This window comes from Apostichopus japonicus, chromosome 9 (assembly GCF_037975245.1).
Source record: "Apostichopus japonicus isolate 1M-3 chromosome 9, ASM3797524v1, whole genome shotgun sequence".
Lineage (NCBI taxonomy): Eukaryota > Metazoa > Echinodermata > Holothuroidea > Aspidochirotida > Stichopodidae > Apostichopus > Apostichopus japonicus.
In genome coordinates, this window is record NC_092569.1 from 2,007,065 (window position 1) to 2,022,674 (window position 15,610).

At 37.6% G+C, this 15,610-nt stretch overlaps 1 protein-coding gene across 2 annotated transcripts; it reads right to left on the reverse strand.

Moving 5' to 3' along the window:
* Positions 1-487: 487 nt before the first annotated feature.
* LOC139973582 (uncharacterized) lies at positions 488-14,142 on the reverse strand. 2 transcript variants are annotated; one of them, XM_071980372.1, is made up of 10 exons: positions 13,101-14,142; positions 12,169-12,285; positions 10,941-11,000; positions 10,407-10,460; positions 9,695-9,748; positions 9,263-9,409; positions 8,463-8,552; positions 7,008-7,300; positions 5,772-5,937; positions 488-4,308 (listed from the first exon to the last, which is right to left on the reverse strand). In XM_071980372.1, the coding sequence occupies exons 1-8, from the start codon at positions 13,479-13,481 to the stop codon at positions 7,223-7,225; spliced, it is 981 nt and encodes a 326-aa protein (XP_071836473.1). In that variant the 5' UTR covers positions 13,482-14,142; the 3' UTR covers positions 488-4,308; positions 5,772-5,937; positions 7,008-7,222. The 2 variants fall into 2 exon arrangements, with proteins under 2 accessions (XP_071836473.1, XP_071836474.1); XM_071980373.1 differs by lacking the exon at positions 10,407-10,460 and having other exon boundaries at positions 13,101-14,141.
* Positions 14,143-15,610: the final 1,468 nt, after the last annotated feature.

The window sequence follows — 15,610 nt, forward strand, 5'->3', positions numbered from 1 at the left end:
AGGGAAGTATGATGAGTTTATTGGTGTACAAATGTTAAAACCTCTTATAACGGCTCTAGAGGGGGGGGATCTCCCTCTTCGCCCCCCCTGGCTACGGCTAGAAATCTTGTAGGAAACAGGCCAAATGGAAACCCAGTGAACCCATATCGATGTGGATCATATATATGATTGAACGTACTTACACCACCTAAAATATTTGGGGGGGGGGGGCATGTCCCCCCCCATGCCCTCCGACAATGGTATGTGGGTCATAGTAACACTTTTAAACGGCTAGGTAAGCGACATGGTGCCACCAATCCTACTTATGATTTCTGGGCAGTTTATTTTGCCTATTTCCAAGGCATTATATTCTACAGTTGTTTACTAAACACTTTTAATCAACTATGGCCTAACTGCTACCCAATCGTGGATATAGCGGTATATGAAGTAAAGGTGAAGGTTGAGAATCCTAGACACATTGAGACGAACGAAACCAAAAAAGCAAATGTCCTGTTTTCAATCAGTGTTTTATTCAGACATTTTACATAGCATGCTTGAACGGATTTATTTAAAATGAGGAGTGTTTATTTCGAATTAAACATTTCGAAAACATCATGAGAGTTGAAAGCAAAATATGACCCATCATTTCAATATTGAACTTCAAGTAATTTGAGCAACACTTCACAAATGAACTATTGAAGGAAATTATTAATTTACAGTATATGATGGGTTTGATTATTTTTATATTTTTAAACTTTTATTTGCAAAGACTCACCAGCCTAGAAAACATGTCATATCTATGAATATATCAACCTGTATTTACATGGAAGACATGCTTATATTAAACATGCAACATTATACCTGTATGTTATGTTACCACTAATGTTTTGGAGTTAGTTAACTTACATTATATTCCCTACCGCATAAGTTAATACTACAACAGACTTTCAGTTCTTAGCAAACCCTTTCTGCTCCCCCACCCCCCCCCCCCCTCACCTACGTACAGATTGGAAATGATCTGTAAAGTTTGGATTGGTTACTATATGTGTTTTTCTTGATAATATCTTTAAACAAAAAGAAACTAAAAAAAAAAAAATTCTCATAATGTGACAAAACCTGTCCCTTTCAACCTATGAACTAAATGGTTAAGATTCAGAATTCTGTAAAGTTGATTGAAAGTAATATGAAATCTTGCTATTTATCTTCAAAATGTCTTCAACAAGAAACCCTGAGTTGTCTTTGTGATTGCTAAAATTTTAGAAAAAGGTGCTAAAAAAACCTTAATCACAAACTTCTTAATATCTGCCACTCTCTTTCTTCCACATGACACCCCCTCCCCTCCATATCATACCTTTATGTCACATTTTTCTCCCTTCCACTACACCCAGCACTTTCCACTCTCTTATAAATGATCCCTCATTAACCACAAACAAATGTTTCTTTCTCAAGGCAAGAAAAGACACAATGAAGTACTAATGGTAAAATTGCTATCAAAACTGAATGCCACAATTGTATCCAAATATTACATTGGAAGTACTGCACTGTTCAGAAATCAGCCAAATCAGTTGTACTTACAGTAAGGAAACAAGTACCACACAGGATATAATCTATATTCATGAAAAATATTCATACCTAGACGTTACATCACACCTAGAGTGTTATTTCCAGATCGAGGCATCCGATGTTAACTTCATCGAATCTTAACCACCCATGAAAGACAAATGGAAGATTAATGCCTTCACCGGATCTATTTGAATCAAATATCAAACCTGCTTTTGTGTTTGATCAAGGCTGAAGAAAATTTTAAACAGACTGCACTAATCATTTCTGAGCTTGTTAGAGAACAAGAGCCCAAGGGCACTGTGGTTCCTTGCATAGAGGTATATGACAATACACATAATAATATCAAGCAAGATTGGGCTCAAATAGTCAAGTAATTGTGGTCCTACATGTACCCATAAAGTAACCAACACTAAAGCTAACACTTTTGTGATCACAAATTGTGATCAGATTTTTGATCAAAATGCACTTTTTGAGATCTGAATATGGCGTCGAAAATGTAAGAAATATAAGGTCACCTAAAAGCGGGTCAACAGATATGATAACATTGGTGACCACAGATGACATGACCGTTAAGTTTGAAAATGTTCCACCACCCCATTCACAACTTGTCCCAAAAATATCAACCCATTTCTTTGCCCATTTTCTCCCCCCAAAATACTAGATTTTTAACATTAATTGACCTTACATGACCTTGGATCACATGACCGTTAAGTTTTAAAATATGCCCCTATACGATTTGCAACTTGTCCAAAAATATCAACCGTGTCACACCTTGGAACTGGGAGTTATTGCATAATATGTCTGAAAATTAACTTTGACCTTGTATAACTTCACACACAAAGGTCACCTGGGGTCAACCCATTGCCAATTTTGATCGAAGAGACGTGAATATAGCATCAAAGCTATAAAAATTAAAACATTTTTTCTTTGCCCATTTTCTGCCCCCAAAATAATAGTTTTTTAACGTTAATTGACCTTTGGTGACCTCGGATCACATGACCATTAAGGTTGAAAATATTTCCCTATACCATTTGCAACTTGTCCCAAAATATCAACCGTGTCACACCTTGGCACTGGGGATTATTGCATTAAATGTCTGAAAATTAACTTTGACCTCGTATAACTTCCCACACAAAGCACACCCAGGTGTCAACCAATTGACAGTTTTGATCGGAAAGTACCTTTGATATCCAAATCTAGCATCAAAACCAAACATTTTCCTTTTTGCCCGATTTTTCTCAAAATTAGCATATTTTTTCTAATGTGACCTTTGACCTTTTGACCTTGGTTTCAGATGGAGTTTGATCTTCTGATTCCAAAAAACAAAACGACAAGTCTGTACAGCCATCCTAACTCAGACCGAAAAACTTTGACCCCATATAACTTCGCACACGAAGGTCACAAGGGGTCAACCTGTTGACATTTATGATCGGAAGGAACCTTTGACATCTTAAAATAGCATCAAAACTGTAAAAATCCCCAAAACACGTAAAGGTCACCAGAGGTCAAATTGAGGTCAAAGGTCACCCAGATGCGGGTCAACAATTAGATTTCATTGAAGCAACTCCCAACCCTAACGGACAATTCGTTCTCAAGTTATCGCAAAAATACTAGTTTTTTTTATTATTAATTGACCTTTGGTGACCTTGGATCACATGAATGTTACGTTTCAAAATGTTCCCCTAACCAGTTCACAACTTGTCCCAAAATATCAACCTTGTCGCACATTGGCACTGGGAGTTATTGCAGTTTTCATATTTTGGGTTTTTGGCCTCAAACTGACCTTTGGTGACCTTCACAGGCACTAAAAACAATAGGGAACACCTTCTCACTATGGCAGATTTATATACCAAGTTTGAGTTCAGTTCAACTTTCCCTTGTTGAGTTACAGTGTACCCAAGCAAGTGTCACAGATGCACACACATAAACACACATGCCAACCATAGGTTCCTTTTGCTAAAGCAAGGAACCAATAAAAGGAATTTTGTAAATGCTGGCATTTCAGTTTGAAACTGGAGTGATACTTCGGTGAAAATAATTCCAAAGTTAGATTCACGACAGACTTAAGGTTTGAAGAAGGTACAGTTGGAGAGACCGACAGACTAGATTGCTCTATGTATCAATGTATCCTGATGTTAGTTACCGTTAATATCTACTCTCCAAGCTACTTCAGGGATGAGCTCACGCAGGGCAGCGGTATTAAGCCGCGCCTGGCAGTTCAGAATGCCGCCCAGCACAAAAAGTATTTTAAAGTTCTCCGCCCTGCACTAGTTTTGATAATTAATTTAACCCATTTTATCATTACCATCATATGGATGAATATTTGGCACAGAAGTTAGTTCTAGAAAAGGGAAAAGATTTTCCAACTAAGCATGCTAATTTGGGAACAATTTCCAAAGGGGCGGGGGGACACCTGCCCCTGCCCCAAAAAATGGATGACACTACCACACAAATCCACCCTGGCACTCAAATATTCCTGAGCACATCCCTTCATCTCAACTTTTCCCCCAATGCTAGCCCCCCCCCCCTCTCCACCCACAAATCACACATTCTCAATGTCGCTGTCTCTCTGCCTCCTTTGACTTGCAATGCCGATAGAATTCTTCTATTAGGTCTTCCTGATCTTTCGTTTCCACTTATCCTGGTTTTAGGTCACTGACTATTTTGTTTTGTTCCATCAGCTGAAAGTCCTTCAGATTTGACAAACTAACAAGCCACCATCGTTCCAGTGTGCCCTCTACCACAAAAACAGTGAACTGATACAGCCTGGAGGAAAGAAAGAAAGATGTTGTAACATGTTAGCTGATATTAGATACTGTCTTTATGAGACAATGTACTTTAAGGCTTTCCAAGGTATTTGTAACCAGGAATGCTGTAGAAATCACTAACACTTTCTCAACTGAAGCCGTCTTTATCTTTAATTTTAAAAAAAACAAGAAAGAGTTCTATGAAGACCACATACACCCACCCTGGAGGCTAATTATGTCCAATTCTTACGAATCACGGAAACTTGAAAATAGAAAGTAACACACTACGGTGGAGCAAATAACAAACAGTAAATTATTGAAATTTTATCATTTCAACTTCTTTTATTGTATTTGAAGTAAAGTAAGTCTAGAGAAAGTGCACTATTTTAATGGGTTATTCTAGTGGAAGAAAAACTGTGACACTTTTAGGAAAGGAAACAATGCTTAGCACATTGTCTGTTTTATAACCATCTCAATATCTAAAATTCCTACATCTCAATCTGGTTATTTGAAGTAAACTCATTTTAAACTGCTTTACTCCACACAGGGGGTAAGAGCCGGGGGGGGGGACACTGGGGGCCCTTGCCCCACACTCTTTTCCTCCAAAATACAAATGTGCCATACTGGCAAATAATATCTGCCCCTTTTATCAAGAACTGTCTTTTGGATATCTTAAGCCTTTGTTAATATTAATATTTTATTTTAATTATTTATTTTTAGTCTTTACATGCTATTTTTAAAATGGCATCCCATACATTTTTGTAGCACGGTTAACAATAAACAATCTCAATAAATAGTATTGATAGCATAGTAACATATCATATATATTTGAGTGATATGGCTGTGGTGTATCAGTTTATAGCATAAAGAGTGGTGGTTGTGGAATGAGAAAGTGCCCCTCTGATGTTGTGCCCCCCATTTTTTGGAAGCTTCATACCCCCCTGAATCCAGGTATCATCATGACACGAACGGTTTAAATCTTCTGAATTGATTTTTCCTTGAAATGTGAAGTATTCAGAATGCTTGTTTAAATGTCTATATACTCCGAATCCAAGGCTTCATTATTGAATGTTTTTTATTTCAATTTGTAAGAGCTAAAAGCATTAGCTTCGACTTAGACATTTTTAACTAAATACATTATCTGAAAAATTTAGACTTTTTCAGATCAAAATGACATAATGATGTCATTTCTAGAGTTGCCCAACATATTCATGAACTTTTCACAAAACTTCCAAAACCAGATGTATGTGGTTTTTTTTTGATGACAACTTTATCAGAATGCGTTTTCATTCAACAATGCAGTTTCTAACATCAACAGCAAATATTTTAGAAAATTTCTTGGATCTGCTCAACAGTCGTGAGAGTACAATCAGAGATTTCAACGAAAGACCAGTTGATATTTGGACCCTCTTCAATTGGAGGCTTACACTCCTTTATCAATACGACAACCTGTTTGATGCCAACCTCCTTAAGCTATTTTACCTCATAGGTCATGCTTTGAAGTCCAAGAGCAGCGAGTAAATTTGGAACGACACGTGAGAAAAAGGGGGGTGGTGTAGTCCCTGGCATCACTATACAGTACTGTAGGTGAGTGATTGTACTTCTCCTGTAACTTGTAACTGACACAGACAGAGTTGTTGCACTTACTCTGTAAAAAAAATATTAATGAAACAAGTTTGAAAGCCTGCTATTTGTGATAAAAATTATTTCCTATAGATCTTCATACAAGAAAGGTACAAAAACTAAAGTGGAAAATAAAATAAAATAAAATAAAATAAGGATAAAAATTGTTGTCAAAACACAGGTCCTAGATTTGCATCAATTCCAAGTTAATGTGGTAAATTTGAATCATGTCCATCGCTGACTAGACTGTTGGTACCGTTCGTGAAACTTTGAGGATTATTTGCAAAGCTACTTTATCTCTGGATTGGTGGGTTTGGTTAGGCTGTGCCTACAACAATCAATGTGTTAATATTTAGGCCTAGGCCTATTAATTATTAGTGTTAATGTATACATGGCAAACATGCCCTAGCTTTCTACCTAGGCCTTACTTTTGTTTAGGCTAAATTCAAGTCTCTCTCAGTTGCCTCTATATGCTACTACCAAGTACCAATCATATCAGTGGTACAAATATGATTATCACTTTTCCAATACAAGTTTCTGTTATATGTAAATTGGTATTTGAAATACCAATTTGCCCGTAAATGATTACTTTGCTGACGAACAAAAGCTCTTTTATCATACCGGCGTCTCACCCCTCAAGAACACCCTACCTAAAAGTGTGACAATGCTACTGTGCTATATTGTTATGTAAAAAAATTACCCCTAATAGAACCTGAATACACTATGATAAATGTATTTCTAGTACCCATGGTTAATGTGCCATAGCTAGGACACAATCACAAACTTTATTGTGTGACTATATTATTTAATTTAACACAAACTCCCCCCCCCACCCCTCCCCCCACTCACACACAAATGATGTATGCAAGTCAGTGTTGGAAAAGCATACAAAAAAAGTGGAATTTTATTAGAATTAATTAGTAACAGTTCTTATGTGGGCCATTAATTACTGTTTCAAGCCTGTTCAAATAGTAGATGAATCTTCAAAATACAACCTGATTACCACAAAGTGAACCATTGATCTCATTACCACAGAAACACCTGCAATTTGGCAAAACACCAGTAGGGAAAGAGAAGTAAACCTGTTATCCTTACACTTGGTGAGGTGGTATTGCTAGCAGGCCTTGTGGAGGAGATATAGTAGTAAGTGGAGTCTCGTCTATCTGACATGCTCAGTGATTAACCTCCGCCACGTATCACGATCTTGTGCAAGGTTTATTGCTTCCTCAAAATTGTTAATGTTAATGTCCTTAAATTGCGACTTTATTCTTCCAAAGAAAAGGTAGTATGGGGGGGATGACATTTTCTGGCTAATTTTCTTTCAAGTACGTGTTTGGTTCCAGCGGTCGACCAAGGAGTGATTCTAAGTCCAAAATCTGATTCGGAATCTATAAAATAAGGGAGATACCAAACTAATATGAGCACTAGTTACAGACATGTGAATACTTTTATAAAATAAGAGCAATCCTCAAACATAAATTATCATTATGTGAGATAGCAGATTAATGTCAACATTCTACTGAGTGAGTAGGTTTGACGATTTGACCCTTTTGACCTCACATGTCAATGCACCTCTGTACGAAGACAGTACAGGGCTCAAATTTAACGATTGTCCAAGACGACCAAAAATCATGTGGAACAACCTGAAACTCTGCTTAGGTAATCAGATGGACGACTAGCTTATTTGCTGTAAGTGTTCAATACTTTGAAGAAAAGTTGGAAAATCCCTATTCTTTAAAATAAAAATCTGCCCCGAAAAAAGTACAGTTGCATGATTTATCATCAACAGTGTCATACACCACATAAAATGTCTATAACTCTACACCATTTCTGTCCAAGTTTTTCCCTGCCAACAGCGTTAATTAGTGAGTTATTAAGGACTTCTACAGATAATGAGTAGAGTGTCTTCCGACAAATTCCTTCAGTTCCCCATACCCACTAGTTTGAATTTAACCAATCAGTGAATAGCTTACATGTTTATTTACGAGCCGTTGCAAAAAATAGATTAAAAAAGTTGCCTTGGTACCATGCACTGCCATAGACAATGTATATAAAGATACCATGGTGTTATTTTACATATTGGTCAACCATGTTCAGAGTTTAAACGTAGGGGCAGGGTTTATTGCGCTCCTAGCGGAAAATATCTCAGAGAGAAACCACATTGAAAGTTGTACATGTTTCGACTGTTTCGCCACCATATGAAGTAAGATTTGAATAGACAAGCTAGTAATGTATGTCGTAATGGCATCGTGGAGTCAGTGAGGTTGAGAAAATCATATGAAAAGGACACAAAAAGCTGCTGTAAGTACTGAGGGGCAGGGTTTATTGCGCTCCTAACGGAAAATATCTCTGAGGGAAATGACGTTGAAAGTTGTACATGTTTTGACTTTGATGCCACCATTTGAAGTCAGATTTGAATAGATAAGCTAGTAATGTATGCCGTAATGGCATCGTGGAGTCAGTGAGGTTGAGAAAATCATATGAAAAGGACGCAAAAAGCTGCTTTAAGAACTGAGCTGCTTTTAGAACTGAGTAACCGTTACTACGCACCGCATCAGGTGGTGACCCAGGAGGAGATGTAATGCCACTGCCTTCTGTGTCTGTGACGGGGAGCTCAGCAGGAACATCACCGATGGGAATCTGAAATCATAAAAGAGCACCAGCATGTAATTGTCTTCCATAAAAGTGATATCATATTCCTCTGTTGTACATGCATTGATGACTGTAGTGTACCCATGATTTTGGGCACACCATGAGTGAATGAAGAAACCAGAAAGGTAAAAGATTTGGTATGAGCATTTTGTATGAAGAGATCGCAAAGAAGATTGAAAAAAATTGACAATTGTTGTATGCGAATGAACGAAAAGGTTATTGAATGTTGCAAATGTCTGAAGGCTAATATTGCACACACTTCATATCAGCATGTCTACAATTAAACAGACCTTAATTTGGACTTGAATTTTGGATCTCAACCCTTCCCTTAACCCCTCAACAAAAAAATAAATATATGAAATGTTGCTTGCAACAAGGTGGTGCTAAACTTATAAAACATTTCTTTAATAGCATATTCTAGCATATTCATATTTAATAGCATAAGTTACATAGTTTCATAAAATGACCTCAGACATTCAACAATTGCAACGGTTCTTGTTTTGTAAAAAGGAGATGCACATAAGCTTTTACAAAACTGTGAACTTTTTGAGGTAAAATTTAAGCAAATGGGTTCACATTCGTTAAAATCTGGAGGGCTTGTGTTTTCAACTACAAAACCTGTTAGAAACATTAAATCTCAGTAGAAAGTGCCTAGAAGGTATATAGTTTAAAAAAAAAAAAGGTTTGAAATCACTTACATTTTTGGGTGCTCCAATATAATCATGTTCAGGCCCAGGTGGTGGTGGTGGTACTGTGTTGCATGATGCTTGGATGCTTCTAGTGGCTTGCGGAGGAGTCGCCTGGATACCAACGTCCCGGACAAAACGAGTGTATCTTCTTACAATCTGCATAGTAACAAACAGAGCTTTTATTAACATTGTAGCTGTTATAAGAAAAGGCTTTCACTTATAGCCAACACATCACAATGTAGCAACATGGTGTCCAGGAAAAGGTTAATACCAAAAATCACTTTATCAAGTACTTCATGCACAGATAAATGTAAGAACAAAATTGTACAGTAAAAGGCTGCTGCCTATGGAGAAATGAAGGTAACTTTATTCATATTTATAGCCTACATTGAACCTACTTGTATGGCCTTTGCTCATTTCAATGAATATTTCCTAACTTACCCTTCTTTTTTCTCCGATTTCAGCTCCTACTTGAAAGTCAGTATCATCATTAACCTGCCATGTTGAACATAAACATCATGGTTACAAAATGAAGCCAAGGACAAATATCCTAATTCCCTGTTAATGTCAGTTGCCATTTAGTTCAAGCCCTACACTATTGTATCAATTGAGTTAAACTGCCAGCAATTAAGCCTTTGCCATTACCATTGTAAAGCAATTACCATTGTAATGACCATTGTGTTACCATTTTGTATTACCAGCAATTACCATTGTAAAGCAACTACAATCTACTTGTATGGCTTTGTTCATTTCACTGAATATTTCCTTGAAGTCTCAATGTGTGTTTTCCAAATTTAAACTTGGACCTATCCAGCTTACTGCCCTAAAAGCTCAGTGACAATGACACCATTCTATGCAAGTTTCATACAAAATATTCATTATTATTATTGAGTTATCTGTCGTTAAAGTGGATGATACAAGTTTACATAGGTTACATTAATACATTTGTGTTACAATGAACATGCTGATATGGGCGGTCGCAGTGATTTTATGGTAAATCGTTCGCGCCATAAGGGCAACAGGAAATATATTTCTTTCTTTCGATTGCAACAGCTTTTCTCCATTAAGCCCACCTGGTAAGAAACATTGAATCTGCTGCGGAAGTTTGTTTTCCGAAATTCATCTGCAAATTTGTATTGAGACTTTAACTAACCCTTCTTGATTCTCCAAGTCCATCTCCTACTTGAAAGTCAGTATCATCATTAACCTGCCATGTTGAACAAAAGAATCATAGTTACAAAATGAAGCCAAGGAAAACTATCCTGCTTCCCAGTTGATGTCAGTTCCCATTTAGTTCAAGCCTTACAGTATTGTATCAATTGAGTGAAACTGCCAGCAGTTATATTTATATCAATATTTCATACACTAAAACCTACTTGTATGGCTTTACTCATTTCACTGCATATTTCCTTAAAGGGTGTGAAGACTCGCGCACAAAGAAACCTCTCTAATTAAACACTAGTGTACAGTCAATACATACAGCTACGGTCAATTATACCCACAACACAGCGTACATAGCAGCGATGGACATCTCAGGTCTAGATAAAAGATAACAAGGTATCACGTTTCATTACTGTCTGCATTTTGTAGCGACAAGAACAAAACGTCACTTGCAAGCAACAGAAAGTTAACTTTTTCAGAGCGCGGCACACGGTTTGGGGGCGAGTCTTCAATGCCTTTAACTTACCCTTCTTGATTCTCCTAATCCATCTACTATCTGAATGTCATCATCATCATCATCATTAACCTGCCATGTTGAACAAAAACATGATAGTTACAAAATGAAGCCAAGTAAAAGTATCCTAATTCCCAGTTCAAGTCCTACAGGATTGTATCTAATGAGTTAAGCTGCCAGTAATTAAGCATATACCATTGTAATGCAACTACTTTATTTGCAAATATATAATCTTCCATTTAAAAATACAGTACTTAGCACCCATGTATACCAGCCTATGGATGAATTTAGATTTAGTATGAATCGGGGAGATACAATGATCAAAGTGCTGTCCATCATAGCTGAACAGGTATCCAGTCAAAACGTCCCTTTTACCAAAACCCCCTCTTTTTTAAGACCTAAACGTCCCCGCTTTTTACCAAAATGTCCCTGCAGTCAAAATGTCTCTGTGAGTCAAAACGTCCCTGCTTTTATAATCAGTTGGAATGCAAGTGTGGATGTTTTTAGTTCAAATCAAAGAGTAAGGATAAGTATAGTTTAGGTTAAAACACAGTTTTTAAGAGTATAATTTACTGAGGTAAAATAATATTAATAGAAAAGGGAATGCAAGAGGGCTGAAGGGTAATAGGATTTTTTTAAAGACGAGTTGGTTTCTGAATGAATATATATGATATTGAGGGAAGGGAATAAAAAAGATTTTAGCCAAATTATAACTTAAAATTAATATATATTCACAACTGTGAATGAATGTGATAGACGGGGACGTTTTGAATTACGGGGACGTTTTGACCAACAGGGACGTTTTGACCAAAAGCGGGGACATTTTGACCAAAAGCGGGGACGTTTTGGTACGGGCACATTTTGGTAAAGGGACGTTTTGACTGGTAAGCGCTGAACAAGTGGTTTCACTTTCTCAATGTGTCAGAGATTCATGTTGCCCAAATATGGCAAATTGTGTTACATTTGCAGGTGGTATCTAATCCTCAAGTATCATGACAAAGGCCCCCAAAATGACATTTCTCAGGGAGTCACCATGAAGGGGTAGGAATACTTTTTTGATAAAAGAAACCTTGTCGAAGCCTCCCTCCAATTACCAAACAGTATAGCTGATAGGTAAAATGGCAGTCAAAATCTGGAGTTGAGTTTAGTTTGGACTATTATTCTGCAGTTTTATTTTCACAAGCAGGTCTTGACCGTTTTGTTTTTTGTGATTTATTGATGATATGAAAATGACAGTTACCCATTGTGTAGCACAAACAACAATTTCTATTTCTGGAATCTCAACTGGATCAACTGGTGCTGATTTGACCTTTGTGCCTTTCTTGGGTTTTTTGGTTGGGACCAGGGACTCCAGTAGCTGAAAAGGATGAATAAGAAAAATGTTGCAAGATCAGTAGTACTAAGAACTCTTTTCATCAACAACGTTGCACCAATTTCAGATATTGCAAAGTATAAACAGTAAGTAACCAGGAGTTCATGGTAAAGTGACCAGCAGAATAAGTGTAATCTAAAAATAGATTGATTGTTTACAAACACGTTACGATTAACACAGTGCTGTGCAGGATTCTCAACCAATAGCAAGCTGCTTTGTCAGTTCTCGGACTTCGCCCAAGGTTGTTATTGTACGTTGGCTTCGGTCGAGTCCTGAACACAGTACAGTAGTGCGGCATGCACTGTGCATATGCCATGGTACACTCAATTTAATATACACAAGTTTTTGCGACGGGGCGTACCATATGTGTGCAGTTCGCATGTAGGCTACTTGTATGCGACGAAAAACAGTTAAGTCCTATGTCGGCAAACACTTTACCTGCATCCTCTTCGCTGCTTGGTGAATATCACGTCTTAAAATATGATTTAAGAAACGGCTGTTTCATACATCTCACTAATTCTTTCAGCGACTTTAATCCCTATTCTTGAGTTGTTGTGATATGAGCCTGTTTACGCTAATTAGTACGACCCGTAATTTAGGCCTAGCCATGGTTAACTTTTTTCAATTCAAGTAGGCCTATGGTAAAGGCCCAAAACATGGGCCAATGTTAGTGTAGGAATCACAAAGTAACATAGCCAAGCATAAGCCAATGAATGACAGGGCTAGTAAGATTAATAAGTAAGATATTGGCCCCATCGTCCAAGCCAATCATACGTTAATGAGGCACTGCCTAGTATTACCTCTCGTCTTTCTTTTGCCTGGATCCGTAGTTCCGATCGAGAGGGTAATTTTGGCTCCAAGTTTGGTCCAAAGGAAAATATTGTTGGCACCGATCCCGGCTTCAGTCTCTTTCTGGGTTTAGTCCCCATTATCCGGGCCTTCATGTCATCCAAAAAACATTCCGATGTAAAATGCTGTTCGCAAACTACGCGATCACGATGGTACTTATACTTCTTGTGGTTAAATTTGTCAGTTCCGATCGCACGAATCCACATTCTACATTGTTCATAGCTTTCCTTACTCTTTGCTGGGTCAGGAATAGCAAAACAAGTTATTTTCTCTCCCTTTTCGTTCAAGCATCCACGCAAATTTTTACATCCGAATGCCTGGCACTGAGGCATGGTTCCACACAAGGCCTTCGCGAACCAGCCTTGTTGAATGTAGTACTGGAAGCTTAGGGTTCGTAGAACTGTCCGATTGTAAAGTTTTACTGTACCCTATCACCGAAATTCCTTGCATTGGAGCTGGACAGCGAAATGTAAACAACGAAGAGTCTGCCGTTCAAACCTATCTTGTGTTACACAAAGACGACGAAATCACCGATGCACTTCATATATAATGGCTCAATGATTTTTCACAAACTTTTATAATTTATAAGAAATTTTTCACTGAAAATTAAGGAAGAAATTAATCTGTATTCAAATGTGGTATTTTGTTGTACCTGTTGTTGGAACTGTATGCAGCGTGGGTTATGTCGCAATATTATCTGCATCAGCGCTGATGACGTCACGTTCGAGCCTGTTCAAAGTATATTTGAAATATCCATCCTTAAACGACTAAAAATTCGTTTCTTTGTCAAACGCTATTTAACGTTCTCTTAATTTGAAAACACATTTGGAAAATTCTTCATCGTATTTTTAAGGTTACTTTCGAGGACTAATAGTCAATTCTTTTGAGTAATCTTTCTTCAACCCTTTGATTATCATCTACAGGGATATGATCTTGTACTTGACTTTGTAAGCGTCTGTAATTGAATAAACATATCTAAGTTATAGTGGCATACTCCTATTAGAATGTCCTCCTTCAGGAAAAGTGCCAAAATGCAGTAAGAGAACACTTTTTTTTTTGATATGTTATCAATCATAATCTGTTTTTTTTTTGTGTGGCTTGCATGCTGAAGAGCATGAATGGAAACACATGTGCTGCAAAAATTGGGTCAATTCAGGCAGGTTTAGACCCCTTCAGACCACCCATGAGCAGCGTACGAAATTTGTTTACTACTGAGTGAAGAGCTTAATTTACAAATGACGAAAACTTCCGGCTCTTATAGCGAAAAATCTACATGGTCATGATACGTAACATTGGTGGTGCCATGAATGGCCAACTCGTCAGCTATTTAGCGATGGGTAGCGTTTAGCTATTGAAAACTTTTATCTAGACTTAGAAACCACATTACTTTTGTGATTTAGTGTGTAATTCAATGGGGCTTTTAATGGGTATATGCTACCTTATGTTCATTATTGAATCAATATTTTCTTTACATGGCTATGGGTTTTCAATCCCTAACATACTTCCATTGTTTTTTGTTTTGTTTGTTCTGCCAAGGGTCTGGAACCTATATGTGAACATGATGGCGCACATGTGTGTGTTGGTGTGTGTGTAATTGTGTGACAGCAAGCTTGTTATCAGGATATATCAATTATTAATGTGTATGCCGTACCGCCATATTTGTTTTGTTGGCAATATCATGAAACGTTAATGAGTCGGCAAGATTATATGTTGATTTCTTATATATCAATTGCATTGCGAACTGTATGTCTGTTTCCAGTCATAGTTGGTATGGTGATGTAGTTTCTGGTAGGTCCATGCATGTGCCCTCAAATAGAGATTTGTGGTGGTGAAGAAAACCCCACATAGAGTTGGGTAAAAATGCTCATATTGTTTGGCCCTGGTACCTCTGAAATGTTGTGTTCCTGGCTACCCCGTCTTAAATGTCGTATGAGTTAATGTGTCCTTCTGTTTAGCTCCCACGGTCCCACCACAGTGGGCTGTTAGCTGACTTAAGGGGGGAATTTGCTTGGATCCACCATAGACCATAAACTTGAAAAAATGGAGGGCGAATGGGGGGGGGGGGGGGCATTGCCCCAGAATGCAATATTGATGGCACTGTTACAATGAGTCGGTTAGTCTACTGGAGGACGCCATGGTAACCATCTCTGAGATTCCGGAAGTAGACAATATTGATAAAGATATTGAAAAAATCATCGAGGAAGACCTCCGTGACCTAACTGGGTCAGTAGTATGAAGTTAAAAGAAACTGCTATGTTTTGTAACATGCATTTAATTTTACAAAAAAATGATACATTTTTGTTTACCAACAAGCACCATATATGAGATTCGCCATACTGTCAATATTATCAAGGAATATATAAACCCATTGGGCTTGGATCTTCTTATTGTTCAGAAATGATTCATTTCCACGGCGATTGGTTTGAGATCTTAATCAGTATGTGCTCCTTGCCTCAGAAAC

Bases quoted from the DNA above. Each gene is read 5' to 3' on its own strand.
- LOC139973582 (XM_071980372.1), bottom strand. From the start codon at position 13,481: ATGCCTCAGTGCCAGGCATTCGGATGTAAAAATTTGCGTGGATGCTTG. The intron at 11,001-12,168 runs GTAACTGTCATT...TCAACATGGCAG, and splicing joins TTGTTTGTGCTACACAATGG to GTTAATGATGATGATGATGA. The intron at 7,301-8,462 runs GTGCGTAGTAAC...CTTATTTTATAG, and splicing joins CTGGGTCACCACCTGATGCG to ATTCCGAATCAGATTTTGGA.